Source organism: Megalops cyprinoides, chromosome 8 (genome assembly GCF_013368585.1).
Source record: "Megalops cyprinoides isolate fMegCyp1 chromosome 8, fMegCyp1.pri, whole genome shotgun sequence".
Lineage (NCBI taxonomy): Eukaryota > Metazoa > Chordata > Actinopteri > Elopiformes > Megalopidae > Megalops > Megalops cyprinoides.
The window spans coordinates 30,567,016-30,592,307 of record NC_050590.1 but is presented as its reverse complement, the minus strand read 5'-3'; the positions used below and the strand labels follow the sequence as shown (position 1 = coordinate 30,592,307).

The 25,292-nt window shown below is 41.0% G+C and overlaps 3 protein-coding genes across 5 annotated transcripts in view; 1 reads left to right on the top strand and 2 right to left on the bottom strand.

The window, feature by feature from the left end:
- Positions 1-962: 962 nt before the first annotated feature.
- LOC118781805 (troponin T, fast skeletal muscle isoforms-like) lies at positions 963-15,107 on the bottom strand. 3 transcript variants are annotated; one of them, XM_036534894.1, is made up of 13 exons: positions 15,033-15,107; positions 12,021-12,066; positions 11,548-11,561; positions 10,566-10,580; positions 6,631-6,646; positions 6,372-6,417; positions 6,135-6,251; positions 5,954-6,031; positions 5,746-5,859; positions 5,305-5,414; positions 4,922-5,012; positions 4,262-4,302; positions 963-1,291 (listed from the first exon to the last, which is right to left on the bottom strand). In XM_036534894.1, exons 2-13 carry the CDS (start codon positions 12,038-12,040, stop codon positions 1,255-1,257), a joined length of 699 nt encoding a protein of 232 aa, XP_036390787.1. In that variant the 5' UTR covers positions 12,041-12,066; positions 15,033-15,107; the 3' UTR covers positions 963-1,254. The 3 variants fall into 3 exon arrangements, with proteins under 3 accessions (XP_036390787.1, XP_036390788.1, XP_036390789.1); XM_036534895.1 differs by lacking the exon at positions 4,262-4,302 and adding an exon at positions 3,221-3,261; XM_036534896.1 differs by lacking the exon at positions 10,566-10,580.
- A 980-nt stretch (positions 15,108-16,087) lies between these two features.
- prr33 (proline rich 33) lies at positions 16,088-25,290 on the top strand. The gene is made up of 3 exons (XM_036534870.1): positions 16,088-16,227; positions 16,656-16,701; positions 21,727-25,290. Exon 3 carries the CDS (start codon positions 21,736-21,738, stop codon positions 24,889-24,891), a length of 3,156 nt encoding a protein of 1,051 aa, XP_036390763.1. The 5' UTR covers positions 16,088-16,227; positions 16,656-16,701; positions 21,727-21,735; the 3' UTR covers positions 24,892-25,290.
- lsp1a (lymphocyte specific protein 1 a) overlaps positions 20,836-25,292 on the bottom strand; it is a 38,480-nt gene continuing 34,023 nt past the window's right edge. Inside the window, exon 14 of the mRNA XM_036534906.1 lies at positions 20,836-21,076. Coding sequence (XP_036390799.1) covers positions 21,051-21,076 — 26 coding nt within the window. The 3' untranslated portion in view covers positions 20,836-21,050. The remainder of the gene's footprint in view (positions 21,077-25,292) is intronic.

The window sequence follows — 25,292 nt, the reverse complement described above, 5'->3', positions numbered from 1 at the left end:
TTTAACGAAAATTATCCATATGCTGAGGATGCTTTTGTCCAGTACGGACTGGGCTAAGCAGAAGAGAACATACACACGCACAATAAATAACAAATACCAGCAAAGCCATCTATGATAATTCTGATGAAGATGCCTTTTGCATGTTATCTCATCCGTTTTAATTTCAGTGCTAAATGATTGAAAAGATATAACTGAACGATTGAATTTAATTCTATGTCGGAACATGCATGGGGTGGGATCAAGCTCCGTGCCAGGAGAAAATACAGAGGGGTGGAATTGCAATCTAGGGGGGGCACAAAACATATCTTAAAAAGACGTAATAAATGCTATGTAGACATCGGGATATACGGGTGGAATGACAGTGGGATGGCATAGGCTGACCTGGTCAGTATATAGCACATTCAAGGCCCTTTTATCGACAGAAATATAATATATAGCGTCAAAAATAGCGTCATAGTCATTATTATTATTATTATTATTGTTGTTTTGTTGTTGTTGTTGTTACTCATAGTAGTAGTACATCATATTATTCTAATATTACCTTACAATAATACTGTGGTTATGGGAATGGACACTTTTGAAGTGAAGTTTGAAGTGTTCTGGATTCCTTAACCCCTTTTGAGTTGTGTTGTTCTGATGAATTTGTATGCAAAAATAATATTAGAACATAGTGGAATAAAGGTAAAGGACCAACATTCATGGTCTCTGCCATGCTCCACTGTGCCTGTATAAGGAATTATATGGCATTGTTTGTGAGTGTTGAGAAAGAGGCCTTGTCTTGTCTCACAAAGCATAGAGGTCTTTAAAGCAATAAAGTAAAGTAAAGTAATTCAAAAACAGGCTTGTCCTAACAGACAGGAATACTTGCATTTTAATACTTAAAAACACACTGGTACGAACTCTAAAGTGCATGGTTAGGAAATATAATTATACTTAAACTTGAAAAATGAGAAATGGACAAGTAAGGCAGAAGTGTCATGCTTTATTTACAAAAATAATGAGAACCAAACAACAGTCCAGGGTGAGAAGGCGCAATGGTTGCTATTTCTACGACAGCAGCGAACGGCTTTCCTGTTGGACTTCACACTACACCAAACAGGTGATAAGACATCGAGAGCGAGTCGTTTCCATGGCATAGCTCTACGTGTGATGGGAATTGCTGCAGCAGGAGGGTATCTCCCAAGATGGTGCTCCAAGCTCCAAGCTGAAGGGTGCGGGCATGCAGGGGCCAACGCCTCCCAGGAGGGGGGCCCTCTACTTTCTGCGGCGGGTGGCAGCTCCCTTCTTGCTGCTGTAATACGGCACAAACACGAAACCCAACCACATGAGGCCCTGCACTTGAAGAGTAGAGAGTCTGCTGACATCACCCCCAAGTGCAGCATATTACAGATCCTCTATCAGCTGTGAGGTTAACTGACTCCCTAATTATTTTCTGTTAACTATGACTACAAGTCTTGTTTGAAAAGATTTTTAACACGTGTCAATGTCACTGGAGCAAGAAGCTCCTTTCATTTCCTAAGTGTTAAAGATGGACCTAAAGACTGGTTAGCCCCACAAGTTTTGGGAGTCACATATCATGTCTCTAAAGAATTTGTGATTAAACTGAGGCTGACTGAAATGATCTACACTATACAAATATTCATAAAATACAAGTAAATTCTTTCAGGTCCTCTAATAAGCTCCGTAACATAAGCACTAACAGATTGTGTATAACATACAGTCAGATACATTACATGTGAATGTGTAGGTTTCATTTATGAATTCAATCTGTATTTAACAAGGTGTGGACATGAGGTTTTACCAGAGTCCTCCTGCTCTGTAGTTTGTCTTTAACTTTAGTCAAAAGATATAAACAGTGCGTCATTGGTTTTTACTTAATAACAATGAAACAAAAACACTGTGACTTTCCTCTTGAAATAATAGGAAAAGATTATGTCAGAAATGTAAAAACATCTCCTTAATTTTATCCATCAATGTTCCCACCTAACCACAAAGCAGGAGGACAGGTTCCCGCCCAGGAGCCACATACATGACATCAGGCAGCACTGAGAGAGAACATGCCAAGTCCTTCTATCACACCATGCATCACTTACCGTCATGTTCGAAAACAATCGTTAGAAACAAACCATTACATGTATCTACCATTGACCAAAGGGCTTAAATCATAAGGTCATGGATATTCATGGGGTATTTTTTTCTTCCTGGAAGAAAGAAACCTCCCCACACATGTCTCTGTGTTATCAGTCCTTGGAAGCCTGTGTGAAAGCACACTCACAATCACATGAATAAAAAGCCACAGGAAGACACCAAAGAACCATGAGTCCTCTGAGGTCACTGTACATTGCGAAAAGTCTCTGCAGGTTCTGTGCGTACTGACATCTTTGCTGACAAGTTGATCAATTTGTCCAAATATGACAATTGCCAGGTCGCATTTTCAATTTACAGCTGCTCTATAAGATCCATGATAATCATAACCAATGGTGGATCAAAACAGGGATTTGGTTGCCAAAAGAAAGAGCAGTCTTTGCTATATCTTGTTTTACTTATACTGTATAAAGTTATAGAAATTAAACTACAAGAGCCAGATCTCCAGGATTGACACTCTGACAAAGTTTCCTTGCCTCTGAGGTGGCACACAAAATGCCTCAACAAAATGAAACAACACAGAACACAGACCTGAGGTTCTCTCGGTTGCATCACATGGCAATGCGATGTAACCGTGCTGGAGAGAGCAGGTAAGTACCTTCTGGTTTACACACTTCTACAGTTACCAACTTATCACTCGATGAGGATGTGTCATCTTGCATGGAGTGCAAATTGTTGTTAGGGTGGAAGGTAGTTGTGTAATCAATGATATAATGATGATTATATTCATTATATGCAGTCCCTTTCACATTGCATTGCCCCTTTTGCAAAAATATCCAGTAGGACTGCTAAAAAATCTCATGTGGCCGGTTAGTCCATCCATGTCCACGGACATTTTTGCCAGGGCTGAGTGAATCTGACAGAGTATACTATCCCTGTCAAGAAGCCAAAGTTTCCTTTGCATGTGTTTGTGGGTTAAATTTCAATGGGTTAAACACTGTGCAGCATTAATATGATGACAAATGCATTTGTCAGGAATGGGTGGGACCCTTTCCAGGACAGGAAATGCACCAGGTTCCCATGCTGCTGCTATCAGTGTGGGATGGAGAGGAATGCCGTGGGAGATGTTACTTACTGCTTCTGCAGCTCATCAATGCGGTTTCTGAGAGAGATGACCTGGAAACAACACATGGACGTGTTTAAAAAGGTGAGCGAGACATTACCTCATCAGGGGCCCGACTCTCACCTGTGAGAGGACCTCTGTCTTCATCGTGAACTGCCAGTGGGATGGAGGGGATGGGGATTGGGGGTGAAGTGGGAAACCAATGCAGAAACACACACCCACTAAGCTTGTCTCTCCCCAGCATAGCCCAGCATGAATATTCCCTTTGAGACTGCATTGTGATATGATGAATAAAATAAGGATATTAAATGGGGAAATAATTAAGCGACTGTCTTTGCTGAGCAGCAGAAGGTTCAAACCAAAACTACCCAACCCATAATTTCTCTGTTCAGATGTTTGTGGAGTGTGTGCTGATCTTGGTTTCCCAGCTCATCAGTAGTCAGAGGCAGAAGTGATGAAAGCACTGCCAGGACCACAAAACTGGAGCTGCTCACATCATGGCTCAGTGCGTCTCTCTGCAGTGCTGGAAGTAGCGGAGACCTTGGTGTACCATTAGCCTAACCTGGAAGCAGATGCCTCCAGGCTGACCCCTTACCTGCAGATGTGCCGCACCCAGGTCAACTGTTCCTATATTTTGGTATACACACGCAAGCACCAGTGGGAAAGGCTAGACTGTGGAATAGCCTTAGTGTGTACCCCAGTCATTTAACTGTTTCCCATTGAAGTAGATAGAAAGGTTTGGCATAAAACACATTTAGAGTATCAGAGTAGAGTAGTAAAATACAGCAAAATATACCTCCGGAAATTTTCATTCCTATCAGCCATATTTGTGGCTTATTAAGTGTGTGCGTGTGTCACCAATGGAATACTAACACTGATTTACCACCAAGAGTACAGTGACGGTGTAGTTAATTCCATCTTCTGCTCTGCGACCTTTCACCTTTCAGCTGATGCTGACCTTTTGCCCCATTTCCATGGTCTCCTTTAAAGCTTCCCATGCAGCCAGACCATGCGCTTGGGGGCAGAGCCCTGCAGCCTTGGCCCATTACTTACAATTTACTCAGCTCCTCCACTCTCTTACGTAGTGTTGTGACCTGGAGGAGATCAAAGCAGAGCTGCATTCAAATCTGAATTGGGGTTATCCTCTCAGGGATGCTTTTTCACAAAGAGGACTGGAAGCCATGTCTTAGTTACCCAGGGTTCACATTGACCCATTGTGCCTGAGATCTTTGTTGTTCAAAAGCCCTTCTCTGTTCCCAGTGATTGTCCAGTCATACAGAGAACAGAATTTAGGCAACTACTTCAATACACATCCTCTCATGAATGGAACAGAAAAACTAACATTTTTTTTGTATTTTTTACATTTTAAAACAGGTAATTAAAGCATTAATGATCTTTGTTTGAACTTCAGTCATTTTATGCTTTACTATTACAGTCATTATACTACCTGCTGGAACCTCTTAAAGGTCGATGTTTGCTACATACACAGGTGTCCACCATCAGAATAGGCATATAGGTAAGAAGGCTTCTTCTTTCCTCGGATAGCGCTCTACTCTACCATCTCCAGTCAACTAGGCTAGGAAGGAGGGGGTTAGAAGGCTACAAGGGTTTCTTTGAAATCAGACCAATGGCACCATAAGAGAACAAAAGAAATAGATCAGTCAAGAAGATCTGTTTTAACTGTCAACGATCCTTAGAGGAGGGAATGCTCACCTCATACTTCTGCCTCTTCAGCTTCTCCAGGTGGTCAAACTTCTCAGACTCCAGGGTTTTCATCCATTCCCACAGCTCCTTAGCCTTGTCCCTGGAGAACAATAGCCAAAATAACCCAACATATTCACTCAAGAAATGTTTATCTAGACACGCATTTGTGATCGCAGTACTATGTTTGGCACTAATGCATTTGGCATTGGCTTGTTCATATGTGGTTAGTGGTGTACAGTTTTTTCAACGTTTCATGCCACTTTATTACATGCAGTTTGTGAGTCACTCTGGATAGGAGTGTCTGCCAATAAAGAAATAATGTAATGAAGTGGCAAAAGCGCACCACTTAACATTCAGATGATTATGCTGCCCAGAGGTCCTGGGTCCCTTACCTCAGCTTGTCCTCATTCAGATGGTCAATGTTGAGGGGCTTGCGTCTGTCTGCCAGGATCTTCTTCTTCTTCTCTCTCTCAGTCTGTTTCTTACCTCTCTTCTGGTCAGCCTGTGTTTCACCACAGTGAGAGGGAGAAGTCCGGAGGTCAGATGAGGCACACATGGGGTAACACAATATATTAACATCACAGTAACTACTACATTATGGTATCATTATAGTATACAATAGAATACAATATCATTATAGTGTACTGGACATAAAAGTCCCACACCCAGTATACTAAATAGAGTCAGTAGTTTTTAATATGAACATATTAATTGCAGACTATTTCCTGGGGAAACAGAAATTTATAGATCTTGATCTCCAGACTGAAGCAGAGCCTGGGCAGTAGAGTGCAGTTTCAGGCCTGTAACTGGAGAAAGCTTGGTAGTCAAGTCACCTTTTGCAAGTAGCTGCTATAGCTGGAACCCATGCTGGACAGGGCTGACTTCTTCTTGGCCTCCTCCTCAGCCTTCTTCTTGGCCTCCGCCTCCTCCCTCCTCAGTCTCTCCTCCTGTGAGGTCAATCAGAGCCAGAGAAGGTCAGCACAGTTTGGGCACTGTGAGCACATGGCAGGGAGTTTTACAGGGGGTCTCACAGACACAAACCTCACGCCTCGCCTGGCGCTCCTTATCCTTCTCAGCTCGGACCCTCTGCTGTTCCGCTCTCTCAGCCCTACGCTTCTCCTACAGGGACAAACATCAACACAGATCAATGTAAAACGACCTTACATTAGGGAGCAACAGACTCACTTTTCCCCGCAGCAGAGTGCAAGAAACTTTCACTAACAATCCTCTCTTTGAGCGCGATGATCTCCTCCTCCTCCTTCTTCCTCTGCTCAAAGTGAGCATCGATCAGCGACTGCAGCTCCATGAGGTCCTTGTTCTGGCGTTTCTTCTGGATGTCCTGTAAGGTGCAGATGGTGCAAGAGGTGCAGGTTAAGTTTCATCTCAACATATGATGGATCTATCACAACAAATATAAGATTAATGAGACATTGTTCAAAGTAAGGGTGGGTTTACTCACATCAAAGTCCACTCTGTCCCCCTCAGGAATCTTAGGGGCACTGGGTCTGTGTAGGCAATCGGTGTGACATTACTTGTTTTGCCACCACACTCTAAAAGAATATTTTTTGTCCATGTATGGCTAATGGTAAAAATGTTTGAGAGCACTGAAGAATGTATGAAGTAAACACACACAGAGCAGATTTCAAGTTCATGAATTCAAATGTGTTTTAGACCTGTCATCAAAGCAACATGGAGATATTATGGACGGGATAACTTACTTGAACTTTGGCTTCTCTGTTGGTAATACATAGAACAAAAGAAAGGGACAGGTACATTTGTGGAGTTACAAATCAAAGGAATGTGAATCTTGCAGGCAAAAATCCAGCTTTGGGTTTTACATTAGTATAAAATATTATATATATTTTAGTAATATCTTTTAATGCTACTATGGTATTTTGAAAAGTAACAGGGCTGAAATTTTAGTGTGTTTTGAAATAATCTTCATTGAATGCTTGCATTCAATTTACTGTTGTTAATATGTCTATGTTAGTGACAATGCTCAAGAAGACCAAAATCCAAAACATTACTTAGCATTTTGCTTTGACAGGAATAAATTCTGGGACAAAGATTTATGAAGAGTTATGACCAATATGTAAAGGGTTACACTCTAGACTAATTCCACAGATCTTTGAGATCCTCATTCCAAGCAGGGGTTTAGGGATTCCCTTTGACCAGTAGCAAACAGACACCTAGAACAATGTGTGCTCCAGTCTTCATTCATCCAATGGCTCTTATTAAGGAGATGCTTGACCTACTGATGGGATCTGATATACCATCCAAGACTTCACAATCCACTTGGATAATTTGTGTTAAATGAACAAATGGGAAGACAATGAAAAAAATCTCCCTTGCTATAGCAAGGATTAGAAAAGGGTGCTGTAATTAGTCTTTTAATGCCAAGAGATTTTGTTTTATACACTTTTGGCTTGACCCTCACACCTTAAAAACAACAAGCAAGGAAACACCCAAATGTTTGAAATTTCCCACAACGGAAATCCGAACTACCACCTTGTTCTTCCTCCTCGACTGGTTTGCGGCACGTCATGCAAGAGAGAGAAGCAGAGCAGAGGTAAGCAGGGGGTTCCCTCCACGTGCATGGAAGCAAAGGTCAGCATTTCATATTCTATCACCCCTTTCCCTTGTCCCTGATCTGATGCTGTGGGACACTTTTAGTGTTGCACCATTCTGTGTTGTTCCATACCCCTCAGACACATCTGGTCAGGGGGCAGCATTTGACAGGCAGATTGTCAAGTATGTCTCCAGTATGTGGTACTGCTCTGAGACTTCACAGCACTGCACTTATAATTGGAGGGACACGTACAAGAAATCCATCCACGTACCTTCCTCTTCATAGGCCTCTGCATGCAGCAAGCGTAGACAGCAAAAGCAAAGGCAAAAGCAGAATAGACATCATTACCGACAGGGTCACAGGCTTTCTGCTCAGAACAGTAGACCAGGGAATTTCAGCCTTGGGCTCGGGGACCAACGCGTCACTTACAGCACTTACAAGTTGTTTCCCAGTTAATAAATTTCTAAATACAAATATCCTGTCCTGTCCTTCTTTCACACAGGACTTAGAGTACATTGCTGTCAGCAAAAGTACAATCTACAGCACACAGAGTGGGTCCCCTGGACCAGGGCTGAGAGGTGCTCACATACAATAGCTACACAACAGCAATTTCATTGCACCTATTTAAGCATAACTTTGTCTAGCTTTTTTTTCAAATTGAAACATTATCACTGTTAGTGCATTTGACATGGAAATACCTTACCATCATATATTCTGTTAGATCAGTATATGTAGTACAAATTGAAATTTGAGCTTCTCATTCTGGAAAGATTTTTAAGACTTTTAATTACAGCAAATATAACATTGTGCAACTCTCCTGGAGCAGCATTTCTCATGACATATTCATTTCATTACACTTTAAAGCTTAAAACAGACAACTTTAACAGGGACAAACAATACCTCCTCTGGAGTAAATTATTAGCATTCATTTGATTTATGTTTATCTTTCCACTGACATATGTGGTCTGTGTTTTAGCAAGGATAACATTGTTTTGCATGTAAAGGAGATATTTGCCTGAGTTACAAATGCATGATTTATGTGATAGAGGGAGGTACCTAAAGTAAACAACATGTTTGTCCCTTTGAGATTTTGAAATGCGCTTCTTAAATATTTCACAATAAGAAAATTAGAAAAGAGACATAACAGTCAGACAAATGAGTGATGGGGAAAGAAAAGGCCCATGTCACTCTTAGCCACAAGTGCAACACAGGCATAGGTTGCTCACTGAGAGGAAGAGCAGGGCCAGCAGGAATTAGTCTTCTCCAGGGAAACTAATTCTCTGTACATCAGCAGCAAAGCAAAGAAGTTGTTCAGAACAAGCAGCTAAAGCAGTCAGCTGGGGGTTTTGGGGATAGGGGTGAGGGCTACATATATACATACCATATAAATAGTGACATATTTACACTTGTAAATATCGATATGTATGTATAGTTTCTTCATAGTGGCCAGTTATGAAGAGGAGGTATCTCCAGTACTGGATTGAAAAAATGAGGATTGTATTAGAGGATCCTTTTGGCAGTGATGGGTGAATTACACTGCCTTGCTGGGAAAGGAGAAATGAATATCCATGCCACATACCTTCTGCATGCGTATCCTCATGCACCTGTTCCACAGGCTCTGCTTCTGGTTCTACCTCTTGTTCTGGTTCTGGTTCTACCTCATGTTCTGGTTCTGGTTCTACTTCTGGTTCTGGTTCTGGTTCTGGTTCTACCTCTGGTTCTGGATCTGGTTCTACCTCTTGTTCTTGTTCAGGTTCTGTTCCTGGTTCTGGTTCTGGTTCTACTTCTTGTTCTTGTATAGGTTCTAGCTCTACTTCTGGCTCTGGGGCCACCTCAGGGGCCACCTCTACATCTAGTAACTCTTCAGCTACGCAGCATGCAGCAAGCGACCAGGGCAAGGAAGGGGTGCGGCCAAGTTATTGAATGCAGGAGAGAGAAGGACACATTAGAACAGCAGAAATTACAATTCTCTTAAAAAAACAGCTAAAAGTGGCTGCAAGAGCAGCAGGGTGAAACATGCAGCAAGCGGAGAGGGTGAGGAAGCGAAAGAGGTCAGTGATGTCATCAAGAGAGAGTAAGATTGTTAAGGAATGGACAATGGTTTCCTATGTATTGGAGATACCCGGACAGAAGATGTATGACGTGCAAAGTAAATGTGGTTATGGAAAGAATACATCTAATCACATTTTTCCATAAACAGTCACTCAGTCAGATATCACCCTTAACTGGCTTGTGTTTGACAGGCACATCAAGAAGAGAGATCAGTCTGCTGCAAAAATACTGTATCATCATGACAACAAAAGGCAGACACCAGTCACCCTGAATGCAGAAAAACTGGTTGTGATATCAGGTGACTACTGCGCAAAGCTCCATACTGTAGCTTTTACTGCATTACACTTGAAAGGCAAGCATTTAGCAGGAATTGACAGTTTCTCTCTGTGGGTTAGTGAGCGCAAGAGCTGTCTGGCTATACGGTCTCATTGTTTAGTGCAGAGAGCAAGGGCACTCATTAAAAAGGAGGGTGATGGAATTAGCTCCACTCAATATGCTACTTGCTGTAACTGTTAACACAGCTAGATGGCAGCACATTCAAAAGTATTACTCTCATCAAATACATTATACAGTGGAGTTGAAGTGGGATCATATTACATCTCCAAATGTGGATCACTTGCAATTACAAATACATTAAGCATTGTTAATTGCCTACTTGATTTATGCATATTCTTGTGTTAAAATGTAGATATCTATTTTAATGCAATAATTTAACACTATTTTTGTCACTATTTGTCTTTACAAAGACCATCTTACACGTCTGTTATTCGTACTTTCACACTGACACTTCTCACAATAAGATGCGTGATAAAGAAAGTGTAGATGACAAACAGTGGATGAGATGACAGAGATGGGTTATCTGACATGTCACAGGGTGAGACAGCAAGTGAGACCAATGAGCAAAGCAGTCAAACACACCGAGAAGTAAGGGTGAAAAGAGCTGACAAAATTAGTATGACTTATCGAGTACAGATGAGGAAAAAATAATGAAGTTCAATTTTCAGAATTGTGCTTTGTTTTGGGATTTTTTACCTTCCCCTTCGACTTCTTCATTTTCCCGAAAAAAAAGCAGTGAAACAATCAGATTACAAAGGAGGCATGTCTGTGCTCAGCTTGTCAGCTTACACAGAAATACAGTCGAAAATGATCAAATTCATGCTAAGCACAGAGTAGATATACTGTCCTCCTATGCTGATGAAATAACAATGAATTTGTCTGTTCAGAAGGGACATGTCTGTCAGACTCAAACTATTTTCATTTCATTGGATCTGTCTTTTGGAGATCCACTCCCCAGTGCTCATTTTCTGTAAGAACTGAGGTCAGTCTAGGAGGACAGAACATTAGCAAAGGCCTGGTCATGCTGAGCTGCAGGACATGTGGGTAACAGAGCCTGAGAAAAACATGTGTGTAAAAAAACATGTTAAACCTGTATGTCATCAGACAAGAAATTAAGAGAGATCGATAAATATGCAAGCACATGTTTGTTTAGAAGGTTACATCAAATACGTGTGCGGTATATGATTTTATGATGTATAGGAGTGAGGCCACAGCCTATGCTCTGTTAGCAACATCAGTTCCTGCAGCTATGCATTAGAAAGTCATAGCTGTCTTTACAAAGGCATGGCTGTCTTTTTAACTATGGGGAAGTCCATAGGCTGCTGTCTTACAGAGGGCAACAATGCAGTGCTTATACCCCATTGAGTCAAGCCAAACCTGCAAATTTTTGTCCATCACTTTTAAACGTTCTATACAGACAAGTACAGTACACTCAGTATGAAAACTGTTTGAAAGAAATAAAAAATGATTTAGCTTAATGCAATCATTAATGATTAATACATTCCATTTAGGACCATCATGTAATTTCTATGATTTACCACTAGAGTGAAGCACCTTACAACAATTGCAAAGGTGGGCATACTGTCAAACATAGGTAGCCTCAGGCAGGTCACATAATAATAATAATAATAATAATAATAAATTTACATTGAGTGTGCAATAATTAAAAATAACTTACCCTCCACATGTTCACTAAAAATCAAAAGACGAAATAATGTTATTAAATTAATAAAATCAATACTCTGATATTCCTATGTGTTTTCAAATACCTCCAAGTATACTTTCCAAGTCAAAACGATTCCTCTATCTATATAGTCCCAATAACATACCACAAAGTCGTCTATTTTAAAAATCTACATTAAAATAAACTTTACTTATTTGTCACAGGATATAAACTTTATCAGCAGTTGCACGTGTGTACATATTCAAAATAATAATATGTGCAGTCAAAAATGTCTAGTCTAAAATCTACATATGTAGTCTACGTCCATCCCGACCCTCAAGTGTAAATTACAGACTTATTGCAAAGACTGCATGATGCAGACTGCGGAGAAGATAACTTTATATGCTTTCCCTAACTGCATACAAATAACTTTATATACACGATAACAATGGGAGTGAAATGGCAGCAATGTTAGAGCAAATACTTACACTTCCTCTGTGTCAGACATGGTGACGGTGAACTTGTACCTAACGGCTGGAAAGGAAAAGGAAGGTGGTTTCAACGAGGCAGCTCAGAGATGCGCATACACTGGTTCGTGACATTTATACTGTAGCTGGGCAGCACAATCACAACGTCATCTCCTCCTTTTTCCAAAACTAACCTTACAGGCTGATGTCACTGCTGCGACCCATGATGCGCGTCAGTCAGGAATAAGAAAGTGATGGATATGATTGTGCATTCTTGGAATGTATGATGGATAGTTCCCCCGTGATTCAGAGGACAGCACTAAGAAAGTTCTTACTATGAACTATGTGAACTATGTTTGTAGGGCATCTGCTGCATGACGTACGCAAACACTCTGGCCTAATATGTAATATTTTTGTAATATATGTAACTGGCAGAAAATAATCGTAAATTAGATGACTGACGGCAGATATTCTTAGTGTCGTTGGAAAATAGGCTACACAATTTGCTTCTTGTTTATCTTTGCACAGTATGTGTGGGTACTAGTCATTCGTGCTTAGTCAAAAATTGCTGTTGAACGAGTGGTTTTATTATTAGATACAGAAAGTAGATTGATACTGCACACGTTTTCAATTCTGCTCCACAGACGATACTTGAGAAGACGAAGCTCCAAATTTATGTCAACATGTTTATTGCTTATCAAAGCAGTAGGATTAATTGTGATGCCAAATATTAGTGCTTCGCCTGTATGCGGTGCTAAATAGGTGGTTGAGATTCTTGACGCTCAACCTTGAGACACCTCTTATGAGAATTAGGTTTGTCGTAAAATGCTTGCAGTGCTGAAAATTATTTGAAGCGTTCTCGAAATGTTTAATGGCAACATTTTTGCTGCGTCTTTCAACATATTTTCATTTTTTCTATTTAAGGTAAATGTTTAGTCAGGACTATATGTTATTTACTATAATGCAGCAAAATAGTAGTCTACTTTTGATCACCTTGAAATATAAAAATGCAGCTTCTGTTGAGCCATTTAAAATAGGATAAAATTATGCATTTATAAAGCGCCATCTCTGATCCTTTTCTCACATAAATGTAGAGTATCCCCACTATTGAATACTTGCACAGCATAACTATTCAGACGCAGACAGCTGTAGATGTCTTTCAGAATTAGTCCGGGATCGGATTTCTCGGGTCCAGCTCAAGTTCTTTCCCTAGGAATAGCATTCATAATCCCCATTCCGCTCCCATATCTGGTCATGGCACAAATGGATCAAGAGCAGGTAGCTGGGGAGGTTTTTTCAGGCCATTCTCTGTGATTTATTTGTGCATATGTTTGTTGTGAGAAAAACTACAGCCAAATGGCCATTTACATTACACGCATGACTATAACAGATATAAGAGATATAATAACTCAATGTAAAATTGCTAGTAAATCTATATTAGTTTTAATTCTGTGAATTCTGGAGATTCCATGATTGTTTCACATGAGCTGATAAAATATGTACTGTGAATATGTGTCACTGATGGTCTTCTGTGTATGAGGTTGCCAGTGTTTATGCTATGACTTAAAAGCGCTCATGACCTTGACTTTAGGCACATTTTCCTCCATGCACGTATTTACACTTCTGTATTGTGTCACTTAAGGATTTTTAGGTAGCATCACTTCCTGTATGAATTATGCTTTTATCTTGTATCTTTAAAAAGTCTGTCTGTTTCCTTTGACAACAGTATCCACAAAATAACTAACAGATGAATTTACCAGCTAACTAGTTGACTGAATAGCTAGCTAACTATATAACTTACAAATTTAAATATATGCACAGAGATGACACAGAAGACAAATATCTGGAATATCTGGTACCACATTGTCACTGTCAAAATTGTGGCCCATTCCTAGGATACATTGTATTACATTGCTGTCATTTACCAGACACTCTTATCAAGAGCAAATTTTAAAGGTTACAGTGTTTTGCATATTATCCATTTACACAGCTGGATATTTACTGAGGCAATTTTGGATTAAGTACCTTGCCCAACAGTGCCCCAGTGGGGAATCAAACTGGCAAACGTTTGGTTATGAGCCCTACTCATTATCGCCGCTGCTACCAGATATTGCCACTCCAGCTGTGTGGGGCACCAGATGGCAAGGTTGAGCCACTTTCTGAAACTGTTAGCGTACACGCAGCCAGGAGACACCACAAACAGCTGATCCACAGAAGAGCTGTGCACATCCGTCCTGCTCTCCATAGCTACTGCCACGCTCGTTATAACTCTATTGTTGTCCACCCTCTGCTAAGCCTCCATTGTCACTGCAGACATTGGCACGATTCAACCGAATAGCGTCAAGTTTTGAGGTCACGATTTGTAAATCCCAGGATTAAAATGCACTGGCAGGACAACCCTGGAGCTTTGGGCCGGCTGCAGCAAATCACTAATTGTAGTGAGTGACCTTGCAGCACCCAGCACATCCACAGTTTAGACACACCGGGAGTGGCAGTGGCATTCAACAATCATTTCAGATGTTCTTGATGAACACATACTCACACACACTTATTCATAGACACATCTCTATGTACGTAAACTTGATTCTTGATTGTGAGTAACCAGGACTGCAAATTGTTTCCCCCTCCAACAATGCTAAAAAGAATTCTACAAGTATACATATTTTGCATATACTTGCATTAGAGATTTTACTGGATTTCCAGCATACTAAATACATATCCCAAGATTAAACATCCCCCTTCAGCCCCTACACCCAGTAAATCTAAAAGCATTTTGATCCTATGTGTGAGAGATCAGAGATTCTGTGATTTTGTCACAAAGTCACAGGCATCTCCCTTTGCTCTCCCACTGCTATTGTGTGTCTGTTGCAAACCAGTCAATAGCAACACTGTGGACCAGGCTCTGCTGTAAAGCATAAGTGTTCAAGGCTACCACAGTGAAAAAGTTGAGAAGGGGTGAAACACTGGAGTCCTGCTCTCTCTCTCTCTCTCTCTCTTTCTCTCATGCTCTCACTCTCTCTTTCTGTCTCTTACCTCAGAAAAGCTGAATGAAGTGAGCTCCCTGGTGGCGGAGACTGGCTGTAAGGTTCTACAAACATCGCAGGCCAGTTAAGTCCTTCTGTTATAGTGAAATGTGATCTCCTGCTGTCCCTCATTGGCTAGGCTGGATCGGAGGGGGGGCAATGATGTCAAAGGACCGCCACTGAATAAGGAGATGGATGAATAGTGAAGGAGAAGGGAGGCACAAGTTTGGAGAGGGGCAGCCGAGACACCCTGTTTCTATATTTGCCATAACTTTGGTCCAACAGAACAAGCCAAGGAGGAGATCTTGGCAGGATATGTGTACCACATCGGAACATTGGGCCAGCTCATCGCCCCAGGGGAATAGCCATTTCAGCGAGACTGTGGTCCAACAGCTCTATCCTGAGCCCAGCAATAGGAGCTATGTGGTTGTGACTCAGACCAACAACATACACTTCTACTGATGCCCAAAATGGATGTCTAAAGAATTTGAAAATCATCTTGTGTTCATTGGCAGTTGATGACAATCAATCAATCAATCAATCAAAAACAAATGGGCAGGGAGGAAGATGATCAAAGTTTGTATGGATGGCTGTTGGTCAATAAAGTCCAAATTAATTGCCATAGGGGGAGTCTATGTACTTTATATATCTTGTTTCTGCAGTTAAATGTTGCGAAGACATGCCCAGCTTGAGTTGCATACCTGCAATCCTTTCATAGGATTCCAATACAATACAACACAATTAAGAGCCCTTGGTGGCTTTAAGACATGGCCACTTGTAAGGCCCTGACAAATTTAAAGAGGTTTCACCTAAGTTTATGCTGAGGAGTGGCCACAGGTGAGCTCTCACTAAATCAGCAGAGGAGTAGGGACAGAGAAGACAGGAGACACAGGGACACAGGCCCATAGCTGCCTATAGGGGCTGCTGCGCTTAGGAGTAGGACCAAGACAGCAACAACTACAGGGAGGTGATATCTAAGGTGCTCTGAACACCCCCTGTGCGTCTGACGGTCCCCCTGCTCACTGTCGTGGTGCAACACGTTCCGAGTAAAGGGCTTCAGTTTTATTTTTGGAGTGCCATGGACACTGTCCCCTCCATTTGTAGGGAGGGTGTTGTCGAGCACAAGATGAGACTCCCATTCTGACTGTCCAGGCTGGGACTTGCAGGCAGAAGCCAATTGCCCCCCCCAACAGGCTCTCACACAGGTAAAAAAACAATGAAATTCATTTTTTTCCGCTTTCACTGTCTTACGGTAATGTGCAGGCAGCCCTGAAACAGATGTTGGATTCTGTCCCAGCAGTAACCTTAATCCTCTACAGTGGCAGACTGTTCACTGCTCTCTGAAGGGTAAATGATTTCAATGAAAAATTTAGCATGTCATCCAACTTGTTAGTGGAGTAGTTTCACAACTGTTGAAACTACATATGCATTCAATGTTTTTGCTTGGAGTGCATTACGTTTAGAATTGTTTCCAGATTATGGAAGCAAATTGAGTCTATGTCACAATTAAGAATATTATTCTTTATTTATGTGTACTTTCAATAAATACAAATTGCTTGTTAAGGTTAAAATAGACTTGTATGTTTTTCCTTCTTGGATTTGCATTTGCAAATAGTTTTTCTTTTATTTGAAGGGTACCTGTCCAAAACAAGTCTGTCATCTGTATTTTTCACTTCCTGGTAAGTTGTATGAAAACTGTCAGCATTTTGACTATTACCTGTCTGTGTTTGAATACATAGTTATTTGTCATGAAAGGTAGAGGCTGAAAGTCTATTGTACAGTACAGTTTTATTGTCAGGCTATGATTACCCTTTCCTCTTTTTAACTTAGATCTTGGAGGTGTCCCAAATAACCTAGCAGTGCCTTAAAAGGATGACCTCCTCTCAGATGTCAATGTCTGTTGCTGTGGTTCCTTGACAACATACTCATAGATGACCTACATTTGATAAGAGGAGTTGCACAAGGCGAATTAAGGGACCGTTAGAAAGTGAAATGAAGGCAAACATGTTCAATTGCATTCGCAAAACATGGTCAAGATGTACATGGTATGATTGTGTTAAGTACAGCTGCAAGTTTCCCTTTATATTTGGAATTCATTAGGGGGGAATCGGGATTGGGATGGGGTCTGTTGTGTTTAGTATTTTGTAACTTTCCATAGATCGTATTTTTTCAAACTGCTCTTGAGAAAAGGTGCCATATGAAATGGTCTTCCACCCATTGATTTTTCTAAGCTGAAACCATTGAAGAATCTTGTACATTCCTATATCCATCATTGTGGATACCAAGTGGCCTGTGACATGCCCACAGGTGCTGCTCTGCTACCTCCCTATCTTTACTATTTGTTATAATCCCTAGCAATCTTTACAACAGGTTAGGAAGGCCTGAAGTGTACAGTCTTGAGTGTAATTTTGCCATTGTAAAGTCAGTTATATCTTAAAGGAGTGTAATTTATCATCAGTATACCTGTAGGTGATCATAAGAGACACAAATATTTGGCCAGCCTCATGGATTTGTTTTTGACAGCACATTATTTTGTGTTTGAAGCTCCCACCTGTTGCCTAAAATAGGCCTTGCCCCCAATCATCTAAGATTCTCTGGATTTCTGTATGCATATACTACTGTAGGTTTCATTTGTTTCTATTCTGCTGTGTGTGCTCCTTTTGACTATATTCTCTCAACTGTGTTTCATTTCCTGGGGTCAGTGAGTAACCTCAAACTGAGTGGGAACTGCAAAAATTCTCCTTTTTTAGCATGGCATGCATCCCCACCATAGCCCTGGGGTTGAGGGCTTTGGAGGAGTCACTAATTAGTGAAATAATGGCACAGATATGCTGGGTTACTGTGGATCAATAGAAAATGAGTGACAGTTTCAATGTGTTACAAAAAACAAACTTGACAGCGATCTCAGCTTTATTTCAGTAAAATACCTTTTTGGCTAATCTTCTCTCCGTCTGATCACTGCAGCTGGCTTCCACAGCTTGATTCATTAATTCAGATACATATGTACTTATAGAGGACACCAGGATCCAGAGAATGCAGAGGTGTCCGTTTGTCTCTGGGGGCTTGGCTCATAGCATCGAGATGTAGAAGCACTGACAGCAAAAGTGTAAAATAAGTTTATGTTTTATGTTTTGTAGTTTTTAATAGCAGGAGAAATGACTACATTATGTAATGATGTCAATCTTGGTGATTGTATGTGACATTATGAAGACATAATTGTAACGGAGTTGTCAGAGTTTGTGGGGAAAGGACCCAGGTGCAGACAATACAGACAGTACGAAAAAGCTCATCTTTAATGACAAGTCCAGAAATCACAGGCAAAATCGAAGTCAGAAAAACAGTCCAAGTCAGAAGTGAAAAATCCAATGGAAAACAGACAACATCCAAAAACGGCAGGTTAAAGAGAAATCCGGGACAGGCAGGGTCGGTAACAAGCAGAAACCGAGCAGCCTTACAAACTAACAACAGGAATGAAACAGCTAAGACACTGAGACACTCAGGCAAAGAACAAAGAAAACAGCAGGGTATATGTAGGCAGGCAGATGATGAGGGGACGAGACATAGGTGTGTGGAACAGGCTTCAGGTGATGGGCGTGGCCGAGTAACAGCAGGGCAGGGAGGCAAGGCAACACTTCGAGGCAATGAAGCTGGAAAAGTCCACAATAATTAATACATTTACTGTGAATGATTGACTGTGTTTAGAGGTGTGCTCCTTTCTGAGGAGGCCCACATACTATAAACCAACAAAGGAGGAGGAAATAGATCTGTTTAACCCCAACCCAAAATGGCTGCCCCTATTTTTACATTTTTGTTTATACAAGATCTATTTTAACAATAACCTCTAATTTATCAAGCAATTGAGTTCAACAAGCTTTAGAAAACCTCACTACATCTCACTCCAAAATTAAACATCTGTTGCTTGGAATATCCATATTATCAAACTAGGTACAATTTCAGGGTAGACGTCTTGTAAATAAGGTTAAACAAACAGCTGGGTTGTTATGTTGGTGAGTCTAACATGTGGGACAATGATTTACAGACTATGATGCACCTTGAAAAAGGACAGCTCTCCGTAGAGGGCAGCAGGTGACTGGTGTCACATGATAGCCTCTCTACTCCTTCGCCCTAAAATTAGGCTAAGGAAATTTCCATCATCTCGGGACACAGTCATTTCGGCAAGAGTTAAGATAATTGCCATCCTTATTTTCCGCTTAGAAGCTCAGAGTAGACTCCTACACTATGTTGAGTAGATAACAGATTGGTAATGGTGGCTGAACCATGTGCAAACCTTTAACATGGGAAGTTTAGCAAAACGAGCTGCCAAACACAAAATGTGTTCTATTAACAGCAACAATATTTTCAACAGCTCATTTCTCCACACTTCTGAACCGTGGATCCACATTAGTGAAAGTGGCAAAACCAACAAAAACAATTACATAAAAGTTCCATAATGTTTATTATAAAGAGACACAAATGTAAAGCCACAATTACTCATTTAAAAGGTTAGAATCACACTTATAGTGGTGGATTAATCTGACACAAAGACGGACATTGTTTACAGCATCTCAGTGTGACATACATTCTAATGATGCTGCAAAACAGAGCTGACCCTTTATCATTAAAACATTTTGACCAAAATTTAAAAACCTGAACCGTTTCTTGATAAACAATTCATAGTCTATACTAACACAATAACTGATTTGACACATTTTAAAGATGAGTTAACCGCACACATGAACTTCATGCCAAGTCGTATGTGCTGACATTAAACAAATAGTGATCTGCACTCACTCTTATAATGATACCATGGTTTGCCCAGTGTGAATCTCTGAGTAAGAACAGCAGCTGTGCCAAGAATGCCATCAAGGATGTGTTGGTGTCTTTATTTCCCCACTGAAAATTAGTTCAAGCACAGTGCTCATGCTGTTGAAATGCAGTGGAACTCAGTTCCTCTGTCTCAGCTCAGTCACTTATCAAATAATTATCACCTTCCTCCTAAAAAGGCACAAGTCACTGGTTTGCCTTTAATTCTGCCTGACTGCTTCACACAAACCAGCATGATAATGAAGATCTTACAATATAACCATAAAATAAGCCCCTTTTACCAACATATAGTTATGAGGATGAGCATACAAAATATTTTTGTTGACTATCAGCATTTTCAGCATTATCATCAAGTTCACCCTATTCATTTCAATGTATTACAAATTATGTATTACATTATGTACTGAGAGATGCATAAGCAAGGGAAAAATGATGGAGTCTGGAGCTCATTTTCACAATGTGAAAGGATTTATATGAAAGGTTAGCATACTGACATTTGGACAACCCTGCAAATGTAACTGACTGATTAACATTTGACAACAGTCATTAAAAATTGGACCTCAAATGAAAACTATTAACTGTTATACATTGTCTACAATCCACAATCCTATTTGCATGAATAAAGAAATAGCTGAAAAGGAATAACTGCAGATAAATCTATTTTATGTACTGTAATTCCATTAGGCTAATACTTCTTCAAATAATTCAAAGAAACAGCATTGCACTGTAATAATAATAATAATAATAATAATTGTCATATATATATATATATATATATATATATATATATATATATATATATATATATATATATATACAAACATATAGGACTATCCACTTAACATTGATTCAAAAGAAAATATAGAAACTGAATATTATAAAAAAGTAATTTGTTTGTTTGAAAAAAATTCCTTGTAAAACTTTAATATTTAGTCAGCAGTGAAAATGCAGAAGGAAACAGCCTTTAACAGTACAATGTATGTGGGGAAATACAAAGATTTCATTTGTAAAATGCATCCATAACAAGAGGTTATTCTGATTATTGAAATTATTAAACTGAATTACTGCTGAATACCATAAAGGGGGTGACAGAATGGAAGACGTTTGTTATGTAGATGAGCAGTCTGAGCAACAAATATAGTGTGAATCCATGACATCATAAATAAGGAGAAGTTGGACTTTTAAGGCAACCATCATCAACACTTCATGACTCTTCATGACACAGTCCAGCTGAAAAAGCAAAGCAAAAAGAGAAAATGTCACTCATTTGGCCTGGAACAATATCAGCTGTACAGTACTGTAATAAAATTCATCTGTTTTGTGCAGTTCAAGGAAAGTAAGGGTCTCACTTGTTAGGTGTTTTTATCAATACACCTTGAAAATAAGCAGTAGATGCATGAGCGGGCTGGTGGTATTTGGTAGTGCTACAGAGTTTCTAAGAGTTGAGAGAGGTTGCTAATCATAGTCTATTCTGTCTCCAGAATGACGGCAGAATAACAGCATGAATGTGGTATGTTTTTCAGACTTTGCAAACAATATATAATCATTTTGTATAGGTTTAATACCACTAACATTCATTTTTCTTACATGAAATGATACATTTACAAACATTTATGAGGGTATATCTGATGTTGTCTGACTTGCATCTAGAATTCAGATCTTCTTATTGCTTGTTGCAATGTGGTATAATGGTAAGGGAGTAGGTTGTGGGTTTGAATCCAAAGTGGGACACTGCCACTGTATCTTTGAGCAAGGTGGTTAACCTGATCTTCTCCAGTAAAGATCAGGCTGTGTAAATGGATAAGATGTAAGTTACTCTAGAAAAGGACAACTTGGAAACTTAGTTTCTTATCTACTTTTGTTGCCAATAATTGTTACAGGGGGTTGAAATGCTGATGGCTCTGAGCGCTGGACCCCAACCCGGCCTGCTTTCCCAGCAGTACCCTCCTCCTCTGTTGCCCAAGCCTGGCAAGGACAATGCCCGGCTCCAGAAACTACTCAAGAAGACCGCCAAGAAGAAAGCCGCCCCCCAGACTTTGCAGACGCCTGTACCCTACCGCTCTAGCCTCTCTCCTGTTAGTGAGGCCAGCCCTGACCAGGAACACAGTGACCACATGACCCCTTCCAAGACACCAGAAACCCCCATCTACAGTGCCACCCAGCAGGCCAGGTTTTCTGTCAGACCTCCTGTGAAACCCTACCATGAGCATGTACCGTCCCCTTACCCACAACACCGAGGCATAGCCTATGGGATGATAGCAAGCTTCTCCCCACAGCCCTACACTGCTCCAGGCCAGACCTCTGATCAATTGATGGGCTCATTCAATACATATGCACCCCCACCACCTGTCGAGATACAGACTGTATCTCCAGCACCTCCACAAGCTCCACTGCCTTCCACAGGGTCAACTCCAGCTCCAGTACCAGCTACTGCTCCGGGGATCCAAACAGTTGCACTTCCAGCCCCAATAACACCAGAGCCTCAAATAGTTATACCTACAGTCCCAACTATAGCACCAGCACACCACACTCTCTCATCTTCAGGCCCAACTGTAGCTCCACCACCCCAAAATGGCCCACCAGCTGCTCCAGTGCCTCAAATTGTCACACCTCCAGCTCCAGCTATAGGTCCAGCTCATGTTCAAGCTCAAGGTCTACCGTCAGTACTAGCTTTAGGGCCAGCTCCATATACAAAGCCACCTGTCTCCACCCAGGATGTGGAAACCTGCCCTCCTGGTGCTGTACATCAGGATGCAATAGTCATGACCCAGGCCTATGGTCTCCAAGTTCAAGTGAAGAATTTGACCAGTCCTGAACTTCCGAGTCCACCAATGCCTATTCCAGAGACCACCAAATCAAAGAAACCCATGTTTGATGTTCCCCAAATGAAGGTATACACTGCAACGTCTTCATTTTATGAGACTTCCAAGACAGCTTTGTATGAAAAATCAGGCATGAAAACATCAGATTATGGAACACCATTAACATCTGAGGTGAAAGGAGATGCAGCACAAGCATATGATGTCTCAGTGGCAAAAACGCCATCAGGGCGACCAAAGACACCATCATACCAAGTCTCTCATGAAAAGCCACCTGTTTTCGAAATTTCAAGGCCTAACCCAATGTTATTTGCAACATCTCCTGCTATGACCTTATCACAGGACATCAGTGTTTTCGCAGTCAAAGCTGAGGCAGAGACACCTACAATATCCACTTCTGTTGCCATTATAACCAAAACACCAGCAGCTGAAGTGGGAAGCTTTAAGCCTTCAGGATCTGGAGTCACTGCCTCTTATGGACATTCAAAAGTTCCATCACTTAATGATGCAGGAACTGAAAATTCAAATGGTCTGTCTCTCATTAACTCTGCCTCAGTGGCTACTTCAATGGTTGGAAAGCATAATGAAGTGTCAATACCAGAGTCTTCTACATTTGCAGATCAAACCTTTATGTCTCCTTCAAATGAAAACACAGTGCCAAAGACTGCAATTCATGAACCACCTCACCCTGCAGCTGCTTCTTTTGAGTATCAAATGCCGAAGACTCCAACTTATGAACCACCTAAACCTACAACTCCATCGCTTGGGTATCAAAGCCCAAAAACACCGATATATGGTGCACCACCTTTTGGCTTCCAAAGGCCCAAGATACCAGCATATGGAGCCCCAAAACCTAAACCCAAGTCGACATATTATGGATTGACTCCGGCTGAATATATTGCTTATGGTGGAATACGAAATAACTCACCATCCTATGGTACCACTACACCATCAAATGAGGTACCCAAATATCCAGAATTACAAAGATCTAAGGCACCTCCCTTGCATGAAGTTTCAAAGTCTGAAGCACTGTCTGAACAACCAGACATACCTAAAGTCTCCTCTGATGAAATGCAGAGATCTACCATTCCCAGTGTGGAGCACTCCGTTCCTAAAATCTCAGATAATGGTTCTTCTAATGTCCTAAAACCAAAAATACTGTCAAGTGAGAACAGTCCTGGAAGGGGTGCCACTACAGCCAAAAAACCAATATATGAGATTGATAAACCTAAACCAGCTTCAGAGGTACAATCACCTCACAAATCAACATCTCTAATGGCGGCACTCAGAGCTAGACTTCCTACAAGTGGAAAAAGCATACCAATGCTCCTAACTTCTGGGGCCAAAACTACCACTGAAGATTTAAGTGGTGGTAAAATGGCATCAAAGCAGACAGTAACTGAGCTAGGTATTCCAAACCAAACTGAACAGGAAATGCCCAGACCTAAGATTGCCGAAGTGTCTGAAGGTTCCATTCCTTCCCCGCTTCAGGTTTCAGCCTCTGTGAACCCTGTGGAAGTAACAAGTGTGATTCAATCACCAGGGGCTGGCCAGCAAGATGAGGGTAAACTCTCAAAAGCTGAGGACAAACCTACACAAGAAAGGAGCCCTGCATCAGCTGCAGAAGAGAAGGATCAGGGGGAGAAAACATCCCCAAAGGCAGAACCTCTGCTAAAAGCTTTCCAGAAACCAAAGGGCCTGAAATCCAAACTCAGTGGGTGGACAAGACTCAAAAAGCATATGGTGGTGGAGCCTGAAGAGCCCAAGTTCCCAGAGGCAGAACCCAATTCAAAAAAGGACACCCCCAATGGTAAGCAGGAGAAGCAGAATGGCCAGGGAAAGGGGTCATCTGAAACTCGCCAGCAGACTGGGAGTCAGGATGGGAAAAGCAAAGGCACCAGAGCCATTAAGATGTGGGATGCAGTCCTCTTCCAAATGTTCTCCACCAAAGAGAACATCTTGCAGCAGATCAATGCCAACAAAAGTGAGGCAGAGAGAAAAAATACACAAAAAGAGATTCCATCTTTTGTCCATCGCCTGCCTATCCTCCTGTACAGCCCCCGGTTCGATGCCAGGAAGCTGAAGGAGGCTGCTTCAAAACCCCTCACAAAAATTGCTACAATGTTTGAGTTGGGGCTACTAAATCGCAAGCATCATGATGAAGAACCAAAAGACTTTAACCGAACTGCAAAAGGGTTCACTGTTGAAAAAACTACAGACATCTGATTTGGCCTGTAAAGTGGTATTCTAGAGTGGAAAAATTAATCATGTATTTACATAAGTGATCAATCCTTCCTAAAAATAGACATTTGGTGGTAAACAGTCCACAGGAGTCACATATATGAAAAGGTCTTTATATTTAATCTTCACCAAATTTCCCTTAAGTTGGCAATACAACTAACCTATTTAGACTGACCCACCCACTGAGATGGCATGATCAAAGACAGTCACGTCAATGTAACACAACTGGTGGGCTTATGACTTCACATAATTTCATGTTTTCCATGTTACAGAAATAAACTCTATGCGCTCCAGGCTTTACAGTACATCAACAAATGTTTGTAGGTGAAAAAGCTGTTCACCTACAACAACATGACAACAGATATTTTACAATATGAAAATAAAAA